Source organism: Triticum dicoccoides, chromosome 3B (assembly GCF_002162155.2).
Source record: "Triticum dicoccoides isolate Atlit2015 ecotype Zavitan chromosome 3B, WEW_v2.0, whole genome shotgun sequence".
In the NCBI taxonomy this organism is placed as follows: Eukaryota; Viridiplantae; Streptophyta; class Magnoliopsida; order Poales; family Poaceae; genus Triticum; species Triticum dicoccoides.
In genome coordinates, this window is record NC_041385.1 from 840,857,205 (window position 1) to 840,882,951 (window position 25,747).

General features: G+C 41.3%; 1 protein-coding gene across 1 annotated transcript; it reads right to left on the minus strand.

The window, feature by feature from the left end:
- Positions 1-18,324: 18,324 nt before the first annotated feature.
- LOC119278829 (cationic peroxidase SPC4-like) lies at positions 18,325-19,568 on the minus strand. The gene has a single exon (XM_037560167.1). The coding sequence runs from the start codon at positions 19,515-19,517 to the stop codon at positions 18,438-18,440; it is 1,080 nt and encodes a 359-aa protein (XP_037416064.1). The 5' UTR covers positions 19,518-19,568; the 3' UTR covers positions 18,325-18,437.
- Positions 19,569-25,747: the final 6,179 nt, after the last annotated feature.

The window sequence follows — 25,747 nt, forward strand, 5'->3', positions numbered from 1 at the left end:
GCATGACAACCTCTGCTTCCCTCTACGAAGGGCCTATCTTTTACTTTATGTCTTTTACTTTATGCAAGAGTCAAGGTGATCTTCACCTTTCCCTTTTTCATTTTATCCTTTGGAAAGCACCTCGTGTTGGAAAGATCCTGATACTTATATCCAATTGGATGTTCGTTAGCATAAACTATTATTGTTGACATTACCCTTGAGGTAAAACAATGGGAGGCAACATTATAAGCCCCTATCTTTCTCAGTGTCCGACTAAAACTCCATAACCATAAGTATTGCGTGAGTGTTAGCAATTGTAGAGGACTACATGATAGTTGAGTATGTCGACTTGCTGAAAAGCTCTATTCTTGACTCTTTCTGACATTATGATAAATTGCAGTTGCTTCAATGATTGAGATTATAGTTTGTTAGTTCCCAATGAAGTTTATGTTCCATACTTGACATTGTGAATAGATTGTTACTTGAGCATGAGAAATCATATGACAAAATCTATATATGTTGTTGTTATAAGAATGATCATGATGTCCTCATGTCCGTATTTTATTTTTATCCACACCTCTCTCTCTCTAAACATGTGGACATATTTTTCGATTTCGGCTTCCGCTTGAGGACAAGCGAGGTCTATGCTTGGGGGAGTTGATACGTCCATTTTGCATCATGCTTTTATATCAATATTTATTGCATTATGGGCTGTTATTACATGTTATGTCACAATACTTATGGCTATTCTCTCTTATTTTGCAAGGTTTACCATGAAGAGGGGGAATGCCGGCAGCTGGGATTCTGGCTGGAAAATGAGAAAATATTGGAAACCTATTCTGCATAGCTCCAAAAGTCATGTAACTCCATGAATGTTACTTTTGGATTTAATAAGAAATTATGAGCGAAGAAAGTACCTGAGGGGGCCCACACCCTGGCCAGGAGGGTGGGGGCACGCCCCCCCCCTACTGGACGCGCCCCCTGTCTCCTGGGCCCCCTGGTGGCCCTCTGGTGCCCATCTTCTGCTATATGAGGTATTTTACCCTGGAAAAAATCATAAGGAAGCTCACGGGACGAAACTCCGCCGCCACGAGGCGGAACCTTGGCAGAACCAATCTAGGGCTCCGGCAGAGCTGTTCTGCCGGGGAAACTTCCCTCCGGGAGGGGGAAATCATCACCATCATCATCACCAACGATCCTCTTATTGGGAGGGGGTCAATCTCCATCAACATATTCACCAGCACCATCTCCTCTCCAAACCCTATTTCATCTCTTGTATCCAATCTTGTATCAAAACCAAAAATTGGTACCTGTGAGTTGCTAGTAGTCACTAGTCGAAAAATGACTTTTAGTACCGGTTCGTAAGGACCTTTAGTACCGGTTCTGGAACCGGCACTAAAGAGTGGGGACTAAAGGTCCCCCCCTTTAGTCCCGATTCAACACGAACCGGGACCAAAGGCCCACCACGTGGCACGAGGCGTGTCGTGGTCTGGGGGACCTTTAGTCCCAGTTGGTAAGGATTTTTTTATTTTTATTTTTGAAATAAAGAAAAAACAGCCCACCTACTGGGCCGGCACGGCCTGCATACGACTAGAAACCCAATCTCTAGTTGGGCCAGGATGCAGGCCCGTACGGACAAGTAGGCCCCACAAGGCAGAAGACTTGCAATAAGCCCACAAAGGCCTGCTTAGAGAGGAGCTCGACACGGTAGCCGCATCGCGACTTATAAACCGGCGCGAGCTCCTCTCAACTAGCGAGGTGGGACTAAACATTGTGCACTGCGGGTGGCAGCGCACCACCTTTAGTACCGGTTGGTGGCTCAACGGGTACTAAAGGGGGGGTCATTAGTACCGGTTGGAGCCACCAACCCGTACTAAAGGCCACCACTTTTAGTACCGGTTGGTGGCTCCAACCGGTACTAAAGACCCCCCCCCTTTAGTACCGGTTGGAGCCACCAACCCGTACTAAAGGCCACCACCTCTTTAGTACCAGTTCGTGGCATGAACCGGTACTAAAGGTTCGCCATGAACAAGTACTAATGAGCGCCGCCCGCCTGGCCGTTGGAACCGGCACTAATGGTCACATTATTGCCGGTTCAATTGCAAACCGGGACTAATGAGTTTCAGATTAGACCCTTTTTCTACTAGTGAGTGTTGATTACTCCTTGTAGTTGATGCTAATTGGTTTACTTGGTGGAAGATCATATGTTCAGATCCTTTATGCACATTAATACTCCTCTGATTATGAACATGAATATGCTTTGTGAGTAGTTCCGTTTGTTCCTGAGGATATGGGTGAAGTCTTGCTATTAGTAGTCATGTGAATTTGGTATTCGTTCGATATTTTGATGAGATTTATGTTGTCTCTCCTCTAGTGGTGTTATGTGAATGTCGACTACATGACACTTCACCATTATTTGGGCCTAGAGGAAGGCATTGGGAAGTAATAAGTAGATGATGGGTTGCTAGAGTGATAGAAGCTTAAACCCTAGTTTATGTGTTGCTTCATAAGGGGCTGATTTGGATCCATATGTTTCATGCTATGGTTATGTTTACCTTAATACTTCTTTTGTAGTTGCGGATGCTTGCAATAGGGGTTAACCATAAGTGGGATGCTTGTCCAAGTAAGGGCAGTACCCAAGCACCGGTCCACCCACATATCAAGTTATCAAATTACCGAATGTGAATCATATGAGCGTGATGAAACTAGCTTGACGATAATTCCCATGTGTCCTCGGGAGTGCTTTTCTCATTATAATAAATTGTCTAGGCTTGTACTTTGCTACAAAAAGGATTGGGCCACCTTGCTGCACCTTATTTACTTTCATTTCTTGTTACCCGTTACAAATTATCTTATCACAAAACTATCTTTTACCTACAATTTTAGTGCTTGCAGAGAATACCTTAATAAAAATCGCTTGTCATTTCCTTCTGCTCCTCGTTGGGTTCAACACTCTTACTTATTGAAAGGACTACGATAGATCCCCTATACTTGTGGGTCATCAGTGACCGCGGCCACAACTTCAACAACAAACAAGGCGGCGACGGTAGTGACCACGGCCGGAACTTCAACAACAAGCCAAACAACAATGATGGTCGTGGCAACGCAAGAGGAAATGGCGGCGGCTTCATGAACAACTCCACTGCCAAACCTATGTGCCAGATCTGTGGCAAAGTTGGACACCCGACGTGGAAGTGCTGGAAGTGCTATGACTCCTCCTACCAGGGTGGAGAAGAGCGCTCGGCGAATATGGATGCTCCCCGGTATGCTTCTCCACAATATGGCATAGATACTAATTGGTATACGGACAGTGGCGTGACTGACCATATCACCGGTGACTTGGAGAAGCTCACAGTCCTGGAAAGGTACGCCGACAATGGGCAAATTCACACCGCCAACAGATTGGGTATGGCTATTAATCATATTGGTTATACAATTGTTCCTACCCCAGATCATGATCTTCATCTAAATAATGTTCTTTATGTTCTGGAGGCTATTGATAATGATACTTTTGTTGAAATTCACCCTCATTTTTTTCTTGTCAAGGACCTGGAAACGAAGAGGGTTCTTCTTTGCGGCAGGGGTAGGAGAGGCCTCTATCCCGTCAAACACATTGCAACAAATGTCAAGAAGCACGTTGTAAGTGTCACCAACCCATCTTCGGATTGGTGGCACCGGCGTCTAGGTCACCCATCTTCCATTGTTGTTATGAAGATCATTCGTGAAAATAAGCTGCCATGTGTTAGCAATGATGATAATAAACTTGTATGTGACGGCTGTCAAAAAGGAAAAAGTCACCAATTACCTTATCCTCAATCTATGAGTGAATCAAAATTTCCTTTGGAACTTATCTTTTCTGATGTATGGGGTCGTGCCATTGAAACCGCAGGTAGAAAAAAAATACTATGTGAGTTTCATAGATGATTCCAGAAAATTCACATGGATCTACCTTATCAAACATAAGTCTGAAGTTTTTCAACAAATTCATGAATTTCAAAGTCTTGTTGAAAGACAATTTGATCGAAAAATCTTAGCTCTCCAAACAGATTGGGGAGGGGAGTATGAAAAGTTGTATTCTTTCTTCACAAATATAGGTATTTTCCATCATGTTTCTTACCCTCATGCTCATCAGCAAAATGGGTCAGCTGAACGAAAACATCATCACATCGTTGAACTTGGTCTATCCTTACTTTCTCAAGCCTCCATGCCTGGGAAATTCTAGGATGAGGCTTTCATTGCTACTACCTATTTAACTAATAGGATGCCGAGCGAAGTCATAAAGTTTGAGACTCTCCTCACTAGGTTATTTGGTGAAACTCCAAATTATTCCTTTCTCTGTATATTTGGTTGTGCATGTTGGCAAAACCTAAGACCTTACAATACTCATAAGTTCCAATTCAGGTCTAAACAATGTGTGATTTCCTAGGGTACAATAATCTACACAAGGGTTATAAGTGCCTAGATATCTCTACATGAAGAGTTTATATCTCTAGAGATGTAGTGTTTGATGAAAACACATTTCCTTTTTCCACCTTGCATCCTAATGCAGGTGCACGGTTGAGGGCCAAAATTCTGTTGCTACCACCGGAGCTCTTAAATCCTACTGATCAGGGGGATGATAGCGCCGATGATCATATGATTAATGGTACTACTAATCCTAACAATGGTGCTGCAGGAAATAGTGAAAAAAAATGCAACAAAAAATGGTGGTTTGCAACATGATTTTATGCAGCACATTGATATGTCTCCAACGTATCTATAATTTTTGATTGTTCCATGCTATTATATTATCCATCTTGGTTGTTTTATATGCCTTTATATGCTATTTTATATGACTTTTTGGACTAACCTATTAATCAAGAGCCCAGTGCCAGTTCATGTTTTTTCCTTGTTTTTGAATTTTACAGAAAAGGAATACCAAATGGAGTCCAATTGATGTACCAATTTTTGATGATTTTTTATGGACCAAAAGAAGCCCCCGAAGTGAAAGAGTTGGGCCGGAAGAGTCCCGAGCCGTCCACGAGGGTGGAGGGCATGCCCTACCCCCTAGGTGCACCCCCTATCTCGTGGATGACTCGTAGACCCCCCTGACGTGATACCGGCGCCAAAAATTCCTATAAATACAGAAACCCACAAAAATAAACCTAGATCGGGAGTTCCACCGCCGCAAGCCTCTGTAGCCACCAAAAACCTCTCGGGAGCCTATTCCGGCACCCTGCCGGAGGAGGAATCCATCACCGGTGGCCATCTTCATCATCCCGACGCTCTCCATGAATAGGAGGGAGTAGTTCACCCTCGGGGCTGAGGGTATGTACCAGTAGCTATGTGTTTGATCTCTCTCTCTCCTGTTCTTGATTTGGCATGATCTTGATGTACCGCGAGCTTTGCTATTATAGTTGGATCTTATGATGTTTCTCCCCCTCTACTCTCTTGTAATGGATTGAGTTTTCCCTTTGAAGTTATCTTATCGGATTGAGTCTTTAAGGATTTGAGAACACTTGATGTATGTCTTGCATGTGCTTATCTATGGTGACATGGAGATATCATGTGATCTACTATATGTATGTTTTGGTGATCAACTTGCGGGTTCAGTGACCTTGTGAACTTATGCATAGGGGTTGGCACATGTTTTAGTCTTGACTCTCCGGTAGAAACTTTGGGGCACCCTTTGAATTCTTTGTGCTGGTTGAATAGATGAATCTAAGATTGTGTGATGCATATCATATAATCATACCCACAGATACTTGAGGTGACATTTGAGTATCTAGGTGACGTTAGGGTTTTGGTTGATGTGTGTCTTAAGGTGTTATTTTACTACGAACTCTAGGGCTGTTTGTGACACTTATAGGAATAGCCCAATGGATTGATCGGAAAGAATAACTTTGAGGTGGTTTCGTACCCTACAATAATCTCTTCATTTGTTCTCCGCTATTAGTGACTTTGGAGTGACTCTTTGTTGCACGTTGAGGGATTATATGATCTAATTATGTTATTATTGTTGATAGAACTTGCACCAGTGAAAATATGAACTCTAGGCCTTGTTTTGAAGCATTGCAATACCGTTTACAATCAATTTTATCGCTTGCTTACTTGTTGTTTTTATATTTTCAGATTACAAAAATCTATATCTACCATCCATATTACACTTGTATCACCATCTCTTCGCCGAACTAGTGCACCTATACAATTTACCATTGTATTGGGTGTGTTGGGGAAACAAGAGACTCTTTGTTATTTGGTTTCAGGGTTGTTTGAGAGAGACCATCTTCATCCTACGCCTCCCATGGATTGATAGACCTTAGGTCATCCACTTTAGGGAAATTTGCTACTGTCCTACAAACCTCTGCACTTGGAGGCCCAACAACGTCTACAAGAAGAAGGTTGTGTAGTAGACATCAAGCTCTTTTCTGGCTCCGTTGCCGGGGAGGCTAGGTAAGAGGCACTAACACCCCATCAAATAAGCTCTTTTGTGGCGCCATTGCCGGGGAGGTTAGTGCTTGAAGGTATATCTTTAGATCTTGCAATCGAATCTTTTTGTGTCTTGTTTTATCACTAGTTTTGTTTATAAAAGAAAACAACAACAAAAAATGGAATTGAGGGTGCCTCATATGCTTCATTCTTTTAATGTCTTTCGTGAAAATGATGGAAAGGAAAATTGTGCTCAAGTGCTAGAAGAAGAATGCATTAAAATGTTTGGCGCTAAATTTTTGAATGATGAGCATGATTGCAACGTTGTTAGTATGAATTCCTTGAGTATCCATGATGCTAATGATATGCAAAGCCATAAGCTTGATATTTTTAGTCCACCAAGTTTTGATGAGAATATTTATTATGATGAAAGCATGCCTACTATTTATGATGATTATATTGATGAAAGTGGGTTTGGAAGAGTGTCAACTTTAGGAAGTAATGATCCCACTATTTTGGAGGGTGTTGAATCTTATTGTGATAATTATGAAAGTGGATTTGGAGAGGTCATGACTTTATTTAGTGATGAATCCACTATTTTGGAAGAGGTTCCAATTGATTATGAGAATAAAGTTCCTATCTATGATGATTATTGTGATCACATGTATGCTATAAAGAACAATGATAACCATGAAACTTGTCATCTTGATTTTAGTTTTCAATTGGATTGTGATGACATTATAGTTATTTTGTTGAGTTTGCTCCCACTACTATTCATGAGAAGAAATTTGCTTATGTGGAGCGTAATAAAATTTCTATGCTTGTAGATCATGAAAAGAATGCTTTATGTGATAGTTATATTGTTTAATTCATTCATGATGCTAGTGAAAATTATTATGAGGGGGGAGTATATGCTTGTAGGAATTGCAATAATATCAAGTTTCCTCTCTATGTGTTGAAAATCTTGAAGTTGTGCTTGTTTTGCTTTCCTATGCTAGTTGATTCTTAATCCCATAATTTGTTTGCTCACAAAATCCCTATGAATAGGAAGTGGGTTAGACTTAAATGTGCTAGTCATATTCTTCATGATGCTCTCTTTGTATTTCAATTCTTATCTTTTATGTGAGCATCATTGAAATCATCATGCCTAGCTAAAAGGCATTAAAGAAAAGCGCTTGTTGGGAGACAACCCAATATTTAACCCTACTGTTTTGTGTGTTCACATGATTATTGTACTGTAGTAATATTGTTTTATAGCTTTTGTTTCAATAAAGTGCCAAGTAAAGCCTTTGGGAAGACTTGGGTGAAAGTTAATGTGATCTTGCTGTAAAAAACAGAAACTTTGCGCTCACGAGATTAGCTGTACTTTTTTTACAAAAGAGTGATTTTTAGTTGATTCTTTTTGCAGAAGATTAATACACAAATTCCACACGTCTAAAAGTTTATTTCAGATTTTTTGCAGTTACAGAAGTATTCGAGAGTTGCATATTACTACAGATTGTTCTGTTTTTGACAGATTCTGCTTTCTATGTGTTGTTTGCTTATTTTGATGAATATATGAGTAGTATCAGAGGGTATGAACCATAGAGACGTTGGAATACAGTAGATATTACACCAATATGAATAAATAATGAGTTCACAACAGTACCAAAAGTGGTGATTTTATTTTCTTATACTAACGGAGCTTACGAGTTTTCTGTTGAGTTTTGTCTTGTGAAGTTTTCAAGTTTTGGGTAAAGATTCGATGGACTATGGAATAAGGAGTGGCAAGATCCTAAGCTTGGGGATTCCCAAGGAACCCCAAGGTAATATTCAAGGACAACCAAGATCCTAATCTTGGGGATGCCCCGGAAGACATCCCCTCTTTCGTCTTCGTTCATCGGTAACTTTACTTGGAGCTATATTCTTATTCACCACATGATATGTGTTTTGCTTGGAGCATCATTTTGTTTTATTTTGTTTTGCTTGCTGTTTGAATAAAGTACTTAAGATCTGAAATTATTAATTGTTAGAGAGTCTTCACATAGTTACATAATTACAAGACTACTCATTGAGCTTCACTTATATCTTTTGGAATAGTTTGTCGTTTGCTCTAGTGCTTCCCTTATATCTTTTAGAGCACGATGGTGGTTTTATTTTGAAGAAATATATGAATTCTCAAGCTTCACTCATATTATTTTGAGAGTCTTTTAGAACAGCATGGTAGTTTGCTTTGGCTATAAAACTAGTCCTAATATGATAGGCATCCAAGATGGATATAATAAAAACTTTCATATAAAGTGTGTTGAATACTATGAGAAGTTTGATTCTTGATGATTGTTTTGAGATATGAGGATGGTGATATTTGAGTCATGCTAGTAGATTAATTGTGAATTTGCGAAATACTTGTGTTGAGGTTTGTGAGTCCCGTAGCATGCACGTATGGTAACCGTTGTGTAACAAATTTAAAGCACGAAGTATCTTTTTGATTGTCATCCTTATGTGTGGAGGACGGAATCACGCGATGGTTAACTGCTACCAACCCTTCCCCTAGGAGCATGTGCATAGTGCTTGGTTTTGATGACTTGTAGATTTTTGCAATAAGTATGTGAGTTCTTTATGACTAATGTTGAGTCCATGGATTATACGCACTCTCACCCTTACACCATTGCTAGCCTCTTTAGTACCATGCAACTTTCGCCGGTACCATAAATCCACCATTTACTTTCCTCAAAACAGACACCATACCTACCTATTATGGCATTACTATAGCCATTCCGAGATATATTGCCATGCAACTTTCCACCGTTCCGTTTATTATGACATGTCTCATCATTGTCATATTGCTTTGCATGATCATGTAGTTGACATCGTATTTGTGGCAAAGCCACCGTTCATAATTATTTCATACATGTCACTCTTGATTCATTGCACATCCTGGTACACCGCCAGAGGCATTCATATAGAGTCATATTTTGTTCTAAGTATCGAGTTGTAATTCTTGAGTTGTAAGTAAATAAAAGTGTGATGATCTTCATTATTAGAGCATTGTCCCAGTGAGGAAAGGATGATGGAGACTATGATTCCCCCACAAGTCGGGATGAGACTCCGGACGAAAAAAAGAGAAGTCCAAAAAAAAAGAAGTTCAATAAAAACAAAAAAAAATGAGAGAGAAAAGATAAGGGGCAATGCTACTATCCTTTTACCACACTTGTGCTTCAAAGTAGCACCATGATCTTCATGACAGAGAGTCTCCTATGTTGTCACTTTCATATACTAGTGGGAATTTTCATTATAGAACTTGGCTTGTATATTCCAATGATGGGCTTACTCAAATTCCCTTGGTCTTCATGAGCAAGCAAATTGGATGCACACCCACTTAATTTATGTTTGAGCTTTCATACACTTATAGCTCTAGTGCATCCATTGCATGGCAATCCCTACTCACTCACATTGATATCTATTAATGGGCATCTCCATAGCCCCTTGATACGCCTAGTTGATGTGAGACTATCTCCACTTTTTGTCTTCTCCACAACCACTCTATTCCACCTATAGTGCTTGATGTCTACTACACAACCTTCTTCTTGTAGACTTCGTTGGGCCTGCAAGTGCACAGGTATGTATGACAGTAGCAAATTTCCCTCAAGTGGATGACCTAAGGTTTATCAATCCGTAGGAGGCGTAGGATGAAGATGGTCTCTCTGAAACAACCCTGCAACCAAATAACAAAGAGTCTCTTGTGTCCCCAACACACCCAATACAATGGTAAATTGTATAGGTGCACTAGTTCGGCGAAGAGATGGTGCTACAAGTGCAATATGGATGATAGAAATAGGTATTTTTAATCTGAAATAATTAAAAAAAAGCAAGGTAGCGAGCGATAAAAGTGAGCGTAAACGATATTGCAATGATAGGAAACAAGGCCTAGGGTTCATACTTTCACTAGTGCAAGTTCTCTCAACAATAATAACATAGATAGATCATATAACAAGCCCTCAACATGCAACAAAGAGTCAGTCCAAAGCCACTAATAGCGGAGAACAAACGTAGAGATTATGGTAGGGTACGAAACCACCTCAAAGTTATTCTTTTGGATCGATCTATAAAAGAGTTCGTACTAGAATAACAGCTTAAGACACAAATCAACCAAAACCCTAATGTCACCTAGATACTCCATTGTCACCTCAAGTATCTGTGGGCATGATTATATGATATGCGTCACACAATCTCAGATTCATCCAACCAACATAAAAGTACTTCAAAGAGTGCCCCAAAGCTACTACCGGAGAGTCAAGAACGTGTGCCAACCCCTATGCATAGGTTCCCAATGTCACGAAACCCGCAAGTTGATCACCAAGACATACATCAAGTGTTCTCATAAAAGACTCAATCCGATAAGATAACTTCAAAGGGGAAACTCAATTCATCACAAGAGAGTAGAGGGGGAGAAACATCATAAGATTCAACTATAATAGCAAAGCTCGGGATACATCAAGATCATGCCATAGAGGGAACACGAGAGAGAACACGAGAGAGAGAGAGAGAGATCAAACACATAGCTACTGGTACATACCCTCAGCCCCGAGGGTGAACTACTCCCTCCTCGTCAGGAGAGCGCCGGGATGATGAAGATGGCCACCGGTGATGGGTTACCCCTCCGGCAGGGTGCCGGAACGGGCTCCCGAGAGGTTTTCGGTGGCTACAGAGGCTTGCGGCGGCAGAACTCCCAATCTATCTTCTGTTCTGGAAGGTTTAGGGTACATGAGTATATATGGGTGCAAGGGGTACGTCGGTGGACCTTCGGGGTGCTCACGAGGCAGGGGGGGCGCGCCCTAGGGGGGTGGGCGCGCCCCCCGCCCTCGTGGGCAGCCTGGGACTCCCCTGACATGCACTCCAAGTTTATCAGGTGGGTTTCCTTCCAAAATTAACTTCTCCAGTTGATTTCGTTCCGTTTTGACTCCGTCTGATATTCCTTTTCCTCGAAACACTGAAATAGGCATAAAACAACAAATCTGGGCTGGGCCTCCGGTTAATAGGTTAGTCCCAAAAATAATATAAAAGTGGATAATAAAGCCCAATATTGCCTAAAACAGTAGATAAAGTAGCATGGAGCAATCAAAAATTATAGATACGTTGGAGACGTATCAGTGCTATGTCCATGGCTCACGCTCATGTATTGCGTGAAAGTTGAAAAAGTTTGAGAATACTAAAGTATGAAACAATTGCTTGGCTAAAACCGGGGTTGTGCATGATTTGAATATTTTATGTGACGAAGATGGAGCATAGCCAAACTATATGATTTTGTATGGATAAGCTTTCTTTGGCCATGCTATTTTGAGATGAGATAATTGCTTTGTTAGTATGCTTGAAGTAGTATCGTTTTTACGTCAATATTAAACTTCTATTTTTAATCTTATGGATCTGAATATTCTTGCCACAATAGAGAAGATTACATTGATAAATATGTTAGGTAGCATTCCACATCAAAAATTCTGTTTTTATCACTTACCTCCCCGAGGACGAGCAGGAATTAAGCTTGGGGATGCTTGATACATCTCCAATGTATCTATAATTTTTTATTGTTCCATGCTATTATATTATCCATCTTGGATGTTTTATATGCCTTTATATGCTATTTTATATGATTTTTGGGAGTAACCTAACCTAGAGCACAGTGCCAGTTTCAGTTTTTTCCTTGTTTTTGAGTTTTACAGAAAAGGAATACCAAACGGAGTCCAATTGATGTGCCAATTTTCGATAATTTTTTATGGACCAAAAGAAGCCCTCGAAGTGAAAGAGTTGGGCCAGAAGAGTCCCGAGCCGTCCACGTGGGTGGAGGGCGCGGCCTACCGCCTTGGGCGCGTCCCCCTATCTCGTGGACGACTCGGAGACCCCCCCCCCTGACGTGAGACCGATGCCAAAAATTCCTATAAATATAGAAACCCCCAGAAATAAACCTAGATCGGGAGTTCCGCCGGCGCAAGCCTCTGTAGCCACCAAAAACCTCTCGGGAGCCCATTCCGACACCCTGCCGGAGGGGGAATCCATCACCGGTGGCCATCTTCATCATCCCGGCGCTCTCCATGACAAGGAGGGAGTAGTTCACCCTCGCGGCTGAGGGTATGTACCAGTAGCTATGTGTTTGATCTCTCTCTCTCTCTCTCTCTCTCTCTCTCTCTCTCTCTCTCTCGTTCTTGATTTGGCACGATCTTGATGTATCGCGAGCTTTCCTATTATAGTTGGATCTTATGATGTTTCTCCCCCTCTACTCTCTTGTAATGGATTGAGTTTTCCCTTTGAAGTTACCTTATCGGATTGCGTCTTTAAGGATTTGAGAACACTTGATGTATGTCTTGCATGTGCTTATCTGTGGTGACAATGGGATATCACGTGATCTACTAGATGTATGTTTTGGTGATCAACTTGCGGGTTCAGTGACCTTGTGAACTTATGAATAGGGGTTGGCACATGTTTTCGTCTTGACTCTCCGGTAGAAACTTTGGGGAACTCTTTGAAGTTCTTTGTGTTGGTTGAATATATGAATCTGAGATTGTGTGATGAATATCGTATAATCATACCCACGGATACTTGAGGTGACATTGGAGTATCTAGGTGACATTAGGGTTTTTGTTGATGTGTGTCTTAAGGTGTTATTTTACTACAAACTCTAGGGCTGTTTGTGACACTTATAGGAATAGCTCAATGGTTGATCGGAAAGAATAACTTTGAGGTGGTTTCATACCCTACAATACTCTCTTCGTTTGTTCTCCGCTATTAGTGACTTTGGAGTGACTATTTGTTGCACGTTGAGGAATAGTTATATGATCTAATTATGTTATCAATTATTGTTGAGAGAACTTGCACTAGTGAAAGTATGAACTCTAGGCCTTGTTTGGAAGCATTGCAATACCGTTTACACTCAATTTTATCGCTTGCTACCTTGCTGTTTTTATATTTCAGATTACAAAAACCTATATCTACCATCCATATTGCACTTGTATCACCATCTCTTCACCGAACTAGTGCACCTATACAATTTACCATTGTATTGGGTGTGTTGGGGACACAAGAGACTCTTTGTTATTTGGTTGCAGGGTTGTTTGAGAGAGACCATCTTCATCCTACGCCTTCCACGGATTGATAAACCTTAGGTCATCCGCTTGAGGGAAATTTGTTACTGTCCTACAAACCTCTGCACTTGGAGGCCCAACAACGTCTATAAGAAGAAGGTTGTGTAGTAGACATCACACATCAGTCCAAACCATCCCAACACAGAACACGAGGAAGATCTGCTGCGAACGCTGATCCCCAAAGATCCGGTGGCGCAGGATCCCACGTGCCTGCGGCAGCAGCGGGCGCATGCACGGATTTTCACGCAGATCCGCTGATGCCTCCTGCTGGTGGGTCCGTGGGTGGCTTCTCCGCATGTGACACACGATGAAGACGCACTAGTGGGTCGGGTGGGACCGGCTTGGGCGCGTCTTCTAGCTCCCCCCCCTCCCGCACGCAATGATGACGCTGGTGTACAGGCCCCTGGGCGTGTGTCGCCCGACCGCCAGCCCGTTTCGTCGCCCGTGTGGACAAGAGATCCCACGCCTGACCGAATGACAGTCGAGGAGGATCGACCGACCACCACACGAGGGGAAGGATCTTTTGCAGCTACGAGATCTTCTGTGGCGGTTGACTCTGTGCACCCTAGTACACAGTCCCAAAGAGGTATTTTTAAGCCCATGGTTCCCAAAGATGGGACGGTCAGGTATGGTGAAAACTTTAAGTTTGCAAATCTTGTTGTTGCTCAAGAACTTAGGGATTTAACAGAAGCTCTAGGAGATAAAAACTTGAAACATGCTATGGAAATAGAGTATAATGCTCTTATGAAAAAAAGTCAAACTTGGCACTTAGTTGCACCTAAGCCAGGAGGAATATTATAGATTGTAAGTGGGTGTACAAAATTAAAAGAAATTCTGATGGCACCTTAGATAGATACAAGGCTAGGTTAGTTGCTAAAGGCTCCAAGCAACGCTATGGTATTGATTATTGGGACACCTTTAGTCCAGTTGTTAAGGATGCTACTATTAGACTTGTTCTATCTATTGCTGTCACCAGGGGATGGAGTCTTTGCCAGCTGGATGTATAGAATGCGTTTTTACATGGCGTTCTCGAGGAAAAGGTTTATATGAGGCAACCACCTGGTTTTGTGGATGGGACTAAACCCCAATATGTGTGCAAATTGGACAAGGCTCTGTATGGTCTGAAACAGGCACCCAGGGCTTGGTACTCAAGGTTGAGTACAAAGTTACAACAACTTGGTTTCCACCCTCAAAAGGAGACACCTCCTTGTTTTTCTTCCAAAAAGGGAAGGTGATTATTTATATGCTCATTTATGTAGATGACATAATTGTTGCTAGCTCCTCACAAGAGGCCACCTCAGTCTTACTCAAAAACTTGAAAAATAAATTTGCACTTAAGGACTTGAGAGAGTTACATTATTTCTTAGGCACTGAGGTTAAGAAGACACCTGATGGGATCCTACTGACTCAGGAGAAATATGCCACTGATATTCTTAGACGTGTAGGCATGAAGTATTGCAAACCTTGTAGCACTCCTTTGTCCACTACAGAAAAATTGTCTTTGCATGAAGGGGAACTACTAAGTCCAGAAGAAGGAACTAAGTATAGAAGTGTTGTTGGTGCACTTCAATATCTAACACTGAAAACACCTGATATATCCTTTTCTCCTAATAAGGTTTGTCAATTCTTGCATGCTCCCACTTCCTTGCATTGGACTGTTGTAAAGAGGATACTCAGATATGTTCAAGGGAGTGCTGGGATAGGACTAAAATATATAAGTCACCATCAACCACGGTAAGTGCCTTTTCTGATGCAGACTGGGCAGGATGCCCTAATGACAGGAGATCTACTGGTGGTTTGCTATTTTCCTTCACTCCAATCTCATTTCATGGAATGCCAAGAAACAAGCAACTGTCTCTCGATCCAGTACAGAGGCAGAATATAAGTCGCTGGCAAATACAACTGCTGAGGTAATGTGGGTAGAGACTTTACAAGATGAACTAGGAGTTAAAAGACCACATGTCTCTTGTTTATTGTGTGATAATCTTGGATCAACATATCTTTCTGCCAACCCTGTGTTTCATGCAAGAACAAAACACATAGAGATTGATTTCTATTTTGTTCGAGAAAGTGTTGCAAGAAAGCTATTGGAAATCAGGTTTATACCAACTGGAGACCAACTTGCTGATGGCTTCACGAAGCCCCTACAAGCTCGACAACTTCAAGCCTTTAGGAGCAATCTTAACCTTGACACGTTCAGATTGAGGGAGAGGATGTTAAACGATAGGCTTAGGTGAGCGTTGTACCCGAAGAACTATTTTTTTTCTTATGAACAAACTTTATCGTTTACTGTTTCAGTATATTTACTCATGATCCTTCTGAAGTCATTTTTTATTTCTCCATAACTTATAAATTCAATTTATAATATTAGTTATATCGATATTCCATTACATAAAGAGAAACTGACAACATATTATCGTTGCAAAATATGAGGATACAATGTTATTTGTTATACAACTTTAGAGATTATCACCTAAGCTTTTTTTAGTAAATGTATACTCCTTTTGATTCATATTAATTGTTGTTAATTTAGTACAAAATAATATTTGTTCTTTTGCATTTGATGCGTTGACTCTTCTAAAATTTTCTTTCAATTGAGTGCCCCAAGAACCAAGAAATATAAGATTCCAAGCCTAAATAGATTAATTTGGGAAATTTAGAACAAAACCATAGTGTATATGTATGTCCTTTGTTCTGTCTGAGCACTATAAATATATATTTTTGTTGGGATTATGACAAATATCTTGGACCTCCAAAGTATGTTATTTAGACTTATGTTTCTAGAATGTATGATTGTTGAATGTACGATTGTATATTGATACTCACATTTTTGCATCACAGTAGTAGTAGAAAAATGTTAATTTTGTTAATTATTTGAGTTTCTTTAGCACATTTTACCTTATGTTTTGTATGTAACCATTTCAATCAGGTTTCAGACGTACATTTGGTACCCCGCACACATCCAAATTTATTAAGTTGTCTTTGTTTACTAAGAAGGCATGTAACACAGGGCAAAGCGACGGAAATAATGGGTACAACTCAGGTGTAATAGCATGGGTTAAACTAGCACATACTATTGCCATAAAACAGCTAACAACTATAGAGATCATTCTCAAAGGTCCATCCAACTTTGCAAATGCACGCAGTAAAATGTCATCTTTTCTAGGGTTTCTAATTTTGTTGCAACAGGTGCCAATATTTTTCTCCCATTTCTCATATCTCGCAGCTATTAGAGTTTGCAACACCTTCAGCTCAACATGTCATTGTCATGACGAAACGACATCATATGTCCCTTGAATTTTGCAACCGATGAAACGAAAAAAATGCACATACACACTGACGTGAGAGGTGAGTGGCTACCTGGACATATTCCTACCAAACCCCTTTTGTTAGTAGAGATATATGTGATTTGGTAAGATAAGAAAATATATGTGATTTAGAAAAAAAATGGGAAAATAAAAACATGTGCATACATCAAATGGGCCGGGCAACTTTGATTATAGTTGAGGTTTTGGTATGATTTGATTTGATTTAGGTATGAGTAGTGAAAGGCAAGAAAAGTTTGGATTTAGTTGAGATTTTCTTAAGATTTGATTTGAATGAGTTATGGCATGATGTTATTTTGGAAAAGTGCTGATTTGACTGCGTTAATGCACGCGTCACATGTGTTGACCCAAATTGACTGTGCTTAAGCGGAAGATCGACTGTAAGATGCTCTCGCGGGCGTAATATAGGGTTGCTGGTATGTGAGGCGATACTACCAACTCCTCAATTAGGAGGGAGATGTGAGGTGAGGCTAGCAACTCCTCCATTAGGAGGGAGATAAGATAAGATAATATATGTGATTTAGAAAGAAAAAAAATGCATGCACGCATCAAATGGGCCGTCCAACTTAGATTATAGTTAATGTTTTGGTAAGATTTGACTTGATTTGGGTATGAGTAGTGGAAGACAAGAAAATTTTGGATTTAGTTGAGATTTTCTTAAGATATGATTTGAAGGAGTTAATGCATGACATTATTTTGAAAAAAAATGTTGATTTGATTGAGGTAATGCACGCGTCAAATGGTTCGTCCCAAATTGGTTGCGCTTGAGCGAAAGATCAACTGTAAGACGCTCTCGCAGGGTAATATAGGGTTGGTGGGATGTAACGCGAGACTACCAAGTCTCCCTTTAGGAGTAGAGATGCACAAAATAACCATATAATTGTGCAATTTTCACACTCTAGTATAATACACATGTTATATAGTACTTACATGTACACATAATGCACACACCTAACATTCCAAAAAATACTCACAAAAATGGCTATAAAGAAAACAAATAGCAAAAACTGCATAAAAAGCAGAAAATAAGGAAGCACTGTTGGCCAGGCAACATGAAATGGGCTGCAGCCTAATAAGAGACTAACTGACTGAAAACAGTGCTTCGTTGGAAATTTAGGCCCAACAGGAGTCACAACAGAAACAAAAAGGTGCACGAATCTTGAAGCAGAAATCAAGGGCCTAAAATATTCGAGTAAGCCAAATTGAATTTCCAGGCAACTTACGTATTGCTAAACTTAGAAACTAAAGCTAGATCATTTAGAAAAGAAAGGTAGATGATTTCATTTCAACAAAAAACGGTGGCATAATTTCCTAAAAAAAAAGTAGGCATCCGTTATCGATTCGACACATGACAACTAAGTGTTGAATTATCATCAACCAAATGTTCATCGGTATTTTTAAAATACACAAGCACACGGTGAGCAATTAGCTAGTAAACTTTTAAATCAAATCATCAGCCAAATGTTCATGGTGAGCAATTTTACTCACATAGGCAGATATTTCGACAAAACAACTCATTATTCAACTGGTTCGGTCTTGCTCAACAAACTAAACACGCATGCACTCTGACTTCCAAAGTCCAATCCTTGCCAAAACATAAAACAAGCTTGATCTACAACACCAAGCTCTCCACGGCGGTCTCGACGACGGACCATGGCAGCTCGCCACCGGCGCTGCGGGCGGCGTTGGGCACGGAGCAGTCCGTGCGGATTTGGCCCTGGTTGCCAGTGAGCACGTTGATCTGCCCCATTTTCACCATTGACTTGACGAACTGGTCGAAGAAGGCGGCCTGGTCGACGGCGAACTTGGTGACCATGGGCTTGGTCTTGGCGTCGGTGTGCAGGTCCTGGTCGGAGGTGAAGAGACCCTGCCGGTTGAGCAGGTCGACGTAGAACTTGTTGTCGAACACGTTCGGCGTGCGGATGTCGTTGGCGGTGAAGTTGTCCACCTTGAGCCGCGGGCAGGTGAGCTTGAGGTGGCCGGCGAAAAACTTGTCCATGGTGGGGTCGTCCTTGGGGAACAGCCTCTCCTCGAAGGAGCCGCAGTGCGCGATCCCGAGAGTGTGCGCGCCGGAGAGCGCCACCAGGTCGTCGGCGTTGAGGCCGATCTTGGCGAGGAAGGTGAGGAGCACGGGGACCTTGGAGGTTGGCGGCGGGAGCGCGCCCAAGATGGTGTCCAGGGACGCGGGGGCGAGCCCGTCACGGCGGCCGAGCGGGACAGCGTACCTTGGCCCACCGGCTAAATGGACGGAGTCACGGGCGGCGAGCGCGGCGATGTCGGCGCAGGAGACGACCGGCCCGCCGCACGCCCTCTGGAGGAGCGCGCGGATAGCGTTGATGGCCTTGAACGCCGACGGACGGAGCGTGACGTTCGGGGGAGACACCTTCTCGCTGTCGACGCCGTTGGTCCTGTCAAGGAGCACGGAGCCATCGCAGCCCTGCACGAAGCAGTCGTGGAAGTGGATGCGGAGGAGCGCGGCGGCGAGGCCAACGTCCTTGCGGATGGCGTCCTTGAGGAAGGCGAAGACGATGGCCTCCGCCTGCGGGCACCTGGCGCGGTAGAACTCGAACGACAGGCCCTTGGCCAGCGGCGGCGAGCCACCAGCACCTGCCGCGGCGGACACCGAGCTCACGGCCAGAGCTGTTGCCGCGAGGACGAGCAGGACGCGAGCAACCGAGGGGGAGGAAGCCATGGTGATCTAGCTAGCTTGCCAGGTCACTCTGTTAGTTGTAGGATCGACGTGGCTGTGACTGTGAGTGTGCTGAGCTTTGGAGGTGTGCGTGTGGTTTTATAGGCACCCGCGCATGCATGCGACCTCCATGGAATCTTGTCTGCTGGCTGACATGGAGGTCGGTCCTACTGGTGACTCGTGTGCATGCACCTACACCGGTGGAAGGTTGGTCACAGTGGGAAGGAACTTAGGAGTAACATCACACACTCCAATACAACTTTACTTATGTGGCACGTATTTAATGAAGAGAGAGATGCTTGTGCTAACTAGCTAAGTTATCGGAACATCACACACTTCAAGAAACAATGAGTCTATAACCTAATAAATACATCGTTGCATGACACTACATAGATGTTCCTACCCACTATGGAGGTAGTAACATAGTCTAGGGAAGTGTGAAGTTACTAGCTTATGTTCTTGTCCATTGTGACCAGCCGAACCGAGGCTGGAAACTACCGCGCGCGGTGCTCGAGATCTGATCGACTCGAATATTTGAAAGGAGGGAAATGATTGGTCGACGATCGACTCCGAGTCATGGGTACACATGCATGCATCCGGAGAAAATTCAAAGCGTATCTAAGGCCAGATGAACCAAGCAGGAAACACTGTGGCAGCAGCATATTCAATCCTCAACTTGTTGGAGGCATCAACCAAGGCGGCTAACGATCGAGCGCCTAGTGGGAGTGGTTAACTAACCTTGTAATACCACTAGTAGTTTATAGAAGATGAAGTAGCTTTCGGCTTTGACAAGTCAGGGGATGGGGTTGATTATGTTTTGAATTGCTTACCACATGTGCCACTTGTGATGTTGTTGATTACTGATCATATCACCTTAGGGGGTGTGATGGGTACACATGCATGATGCATCCTACGGGTGAGTTTCATGGGAGCTATCCTACGGACTGATGTGGCAGCTTCTAATCCATCCCCGCCCCCTCAGTTTCAGGGGTATGGCACTCCTCCCACAATCTAATGATGCCATGCATGTCCGTAACCATTATTCCATGAAAATCTACCTGTAAGTGTAGCATTGCTCGGAGAACCAAATTGCTCCACTTACGGGTGAGTCCCGTGAAACCCGCACAAAACTATCCTACACTAAACTCAAATTGGTAGAGCTTCGCCAGATACTATGCATACCAGTCTTCTCTATATTTTAGGCCCTGTTTGGTTCATAAGTCCTAGGACTTTTTTTAGTCCCAACTTATAAGTCACAAGTCCCTAAAAAGTCCCTCCCTGTTTGGTTCCTGGGACTTATAAGTCCCTATAAGGCCATATTACAACTATAAGTCCCTATAAGTCCCTCCTTGAGAGTCTTATTTCATAAGTCCCAAATGCCCACTTTTAGTCCCTATAAGTCCCTATACTCTCCTACTTGCGCTAATCATGCATACACCTTTCTTTCTTGAGCCCCTCTCCCGTTACCAAAATATCCACCATGCATCGTCATGATTCGTCTTAGCAATGGGGCCTGGGCGGCTTTACTAAACTAATTCGCTACACATGCTTAAAAGCAGGCCGGCGGCTAGTTTATATTCTTCTTAATGGCCAGTACTTGTGCTTGCCACAAGATCGGGTTCAGGTTCATGCACTCAACAAATAATGAACAAACAGTATTATCCATGATTCAGTTTTGTTTTTTTAGCCCTGCTTACCCTTGCATGAGGGGACACATCAGCCCAAGTTGAGACCAACCAACTATCTATCCATGGCAAATTAGGGAGCTCCTAGTTGCCGCTTTAAAGCAGGCAATAGCGCAAAAGCTAAATCTCTCATGTTGCGGCTCCTACACCGCCCTCACCTTACAACACCTAGATGTGGGCTGGCCAATAATGAAGGTGTTGAAAATATGCTTTAGAGCCAATAATTTTTAAGTATTATTAATTCCAAGTTTGTAATTATAGTTTATATTGTATGCTATAACTGCTATGGTTCGCGAATATGCGATTCGGAGGAAAATTCATAAGCATACGTAGAGTTATAGACTGTAAAACAAGATTCATGGTCTTGCCTCTAGGACTAGCACAATTGTTGATTGATGATTCTATTTTCCTGATCATGCTCATGATGTTTATGCGGCAACATGTGAGAGCACATTGGCTCTAAAACACTCGTGTTGAATTGACCATAAGTTGCTTTTAATACTTAGAGGTTATATGGTCTGAAGTCTAATGTCCATAACATGAGAGTTAAAGTATTTATGATTCCTTATACCATGAGAGTATCAAGTCACTCCATGCCAGACGATGCACTTTGGGGTTGTTCCAACGTCATCCATAACAGGGTGATCATAACGGAAGCTTATGGGTTCATCAGAAACGTAGGGTGAGAGACTAGATAGCTCGAGACTAGAATTTGCTAGTCCAACGATGGAGAGATATTCTTACGTCCTCTCGGTGTGATGGCATCTATCATCGTCTAGCCAGACAAAGTGTGAATTGATCATGGGGATGTCGGAACACGAGAACGAGAAAAGGGAACAAAACCGATAATGAGAAAGACCGATCTAGTGAGCATGTGTTTATCTCACGGGGATACCGATATATCTCACATCGGGTTTTGTAACGTATCGCAAAGAAAAAGGAATAACATATGATAACCAAAGGTTTGCTCCAATATCAATCGTGTGAGTATAGGGGTCAATATGAATGTCCACGGTTTCGCTATTGATCATTGAACAAAAAGGTGTTTTTGTTCATGTCTATATTTCATCGAACCTGTAGGGTCAGGCACTTAAGGGATTACGATTTGTTGAGTTCTATAGGAGTTAGGAATATGAAAATATTACCGAAAAGAGTTTCAGAAATAAAAAATAGTTCGGAGAGAAAAGTGTTTCGGGGTTACCGAAAGTGTTTTGGAAAATACCGTTTAATACTGAATAGGTGGAAAATGTTCAAAAGGACCTAATATAAATACAGGAGCTTTCCCGAAATTACCGGGAGCCCCGGGGCTTTATTTAGGCCCCTGTAATATGCTAAAGGCCTATAAGGCAGCGGGTGATCTAATGGGCCTAAGAAGCCCAAAAGGGGTGGCGCCCCCTTAGCTTGTTGGACAAGCTAGAGGGGGAGGGGATGAATTGAAGTTAGAGGGGGACTCCCCTTCCTTTGACCCACGCGCCATGGGGAGGAGCCCTCCCCAAGTGGCCACCCTCTCCTGTACACCTATGTATAGTTGATGGGGTGTGCCCCTTGAGGCGCACAAGTCCCTTGATTCTGGGCACCCCCTCTCTCTCCAATTGGACTTGTATTAAGTTTCTATAGTCCTCATAATAGAGTTGCTCCGTGTGGTTCTCTTCTCCTCCTCTAGTTCTCCGACGACGCAAAGCTCTAGATAGCATAGTGTTGCTGGATCGTGAAGCCTGTACTCGTGCAATCAATAGAGAGATCGTGCTTTCGATCTCTTTTTTTGAGGGATCGTTTGTGGGCGGTTCGAGAATTCAAGAATGATCTACACCGACTCTTGTTCACTTGCAAGTCGAAGTTGGTAACAATCCGATCTAACCTTGTGTTCATCTTCATAGTGATCCTGGGATATTCATAGTAGCGATTCTTTTTTGTTTTTCTACTACCTTTCCCAACATGAGGTAACAAAGCTAGCACCGCGAGGGGTGGTCCATATTTTTTGGTTTTGTGCAGGGTGGTTTCGACGGGTTTTAGTTTTTTGGCTATTGTTTTTATCGGTTTCCAGTCTTTTTATTCGGGGTTTCCCATGTATTTTTTATTTTTCTCTTTTCTTTTCTCTTAACTTGTTCTATTCTTAATTTTTTGTTTGTTTTTCTAATTTTAGTTTTTATGGGTTTCTAGGAAAATACAAATTTTTTTATTATATGAAGTACATTTCTTATCGCACGATAATCATTTTTGATACATGATGAAGATCTTTAGATTACACAATGATTGTTTCCTGAATATATGATGTATATTTTTTAGAACATGGTGTATATTTTTTAATTACACGATGAATATTTCTTTGAAATACATGATGAATAATTTTTTAACTGCATGATAATTTTTCTTAATACACAATGAACATTTGTTAATACAAGTTGGACAATTTTGTATTACACGATGATTATTTGCTGAAAGACATGACGAAAATTTTCTAGGGAATGCTTAACATTTTTTATTACACTATGATCTTTTTAAAAATATACGATGAAGAGTTGGTAATGCATGATGAAGCCTTTTTTTTGGAAATACATGATGAGTATTTTTTTATATACAATATAAAAAACTTATGTGCAAGGTGAACATTTTCTTGAAAAATTATTAAAATATGCTTTCTAAATAACAATATATTAAAAAAAGAATATACATATCTAAGAGAAGTGAGAAAAGAAAACCCTTTCAAAGTGTACCTAACCTGCACCAAGCTATCGATCACACCACAAGTTAGTTGTTTTCCATACTTGGGCAATTGGTTGGGGGATGCTAACGATCCGTAACTTGTCTTCTTTATGAGTTAAGGCGGTGCCAGCATCTAGCTTGCTAAGAGCAAGTACAATAGTGGGTTATAAGCCTGCATACATGACACTTCTGCCTATGTGGAGGAGAGATATAAAAAAAGGGAAGGAGTTGATTCTTATGCAAGAGCCCACCTTTAAGTGTGCTTCTAGATAAAACATTTAATGAGAGAAAAGAGATAGAGAGAAGTTAAAAAAGGTTGTAACCTTTTAGCCATCCTTATAGTCAGCCTTATTGTCTGAGTAACTAATAATGCTAATTTTTGATGACATGGCACATTTATATAGCCAGCACCTAGCTATAATATTAACCATGTTCTAAAGGCGAGGCACAGACGCACCCGGCAATATGGTAGCTCCGCCTCCAGCAAAACAAAGAATGGTCCAGCTACTAACATTAACATGTATATTTCCCTTTACTATAAAAACCCAAAATATATTTTTAATTTAATAAATTGAGAATATTATAAAAAATGAGTTTGAGAATATTGTAATTATCTATAAAGAAATGAAAAAGGTCCATATGCATGAATATAAATATTCGTATATTTGGAACGAAATGTCCATCACATATTCAAAAGATGTCCTTGCATATATGAAAAACAAATCATGTATTTGAGAAACAGAGTATATACATATATTATGGGGCGGAGGGAGTAGTTTATATATTCAAAACATATTTAAGGTATTTTCCATAAAATAGTATGTTAGGGAATAAACTTGAAAAAATAAGCCCTAAAAAGATAGAAAATAATGAAACATGAAAATAAAAAATACAAAAAGATAAAAGTAAAAAAAAGCAAAGCAAAGCAAAGCAGAATGGCTAAAAAACTATTGACCCTTGTTGGGCCAGACCATAGACGGGAATCTGCGGGCAATAAAGCTTCGGTAGGGGGTGGCCTCGTTATCCACATATCTGGTCGGTCAACAAAGGAGTCCCTTTACCTGCAAAAAAAAAAAAGGAGCTCCTATTTGAGCCTGGTGACAAAATGTTAGGCAAATGAACAAAGTGCAGTGATTGGGCTTTTGTGTTGTAGCGATTTTCCTTATGTACGTTCAGTTTTCTAGCCAGTTTTCTCCAGTAAAGAACAACTACAGTACAAAATGTTCTAATTATCTACAAAAAGTATTCTAATAAACCACAACAGAAATATTAAAATTGAAAAAACGCACAAAAATGAAAAAATTCTCATGAAAACTAAAAATATTCACCAACTGCAATAAAGTGTTTTTAAAATTAAATCTGTTAGTGATTTTTTAAATGTCCATATTTTCAGTGTTCTTGATATTAGAAAAATCTTATTGTATTCTGAAAGAAAATGGAATTTTAGGAACTGTCCTTCAAAATATTCCCAAATTTTGAAAATTACACTTTAATAATATTATAAAATACTCCAGTGAAAAGAATAAATGGGAAATCAATAAACAAGAAAGAATCGATGAAAAGTAAACATAGAAAGAAATCTTCGGCCTAACAGAAAGGAAGCCAGCATCACAAGTCGGTGCATTTACCCGTCCCTTTTTAATGCGACTAGGGCTCAAATAGAATTTGTCGTATAACAAATACATAGAGCCTTGTCAAAGCCCATGCCCCATGTTCATGATATCATTTTCTCTTTGAAGAAAAGAAAGCAAGGCGATCTCGCCTGCCGTCACGGAGCGCTTATTCGGCTGTCGCCCTCCGGTGGTTCCCCTCCGCCGACGACCTCGGGGTCGTGTTGTCGGAGGT

Excerpts from the sequence above, each read along its gene's own strand:
- LOC119278829 (XM_037560167.1), bottom strand. The coding sequence starts at position 19,517 with ATGGCTTCCTCCCCCTCGGTTGCTCGCGTCCTGCTCGTCCTCGCGGCA.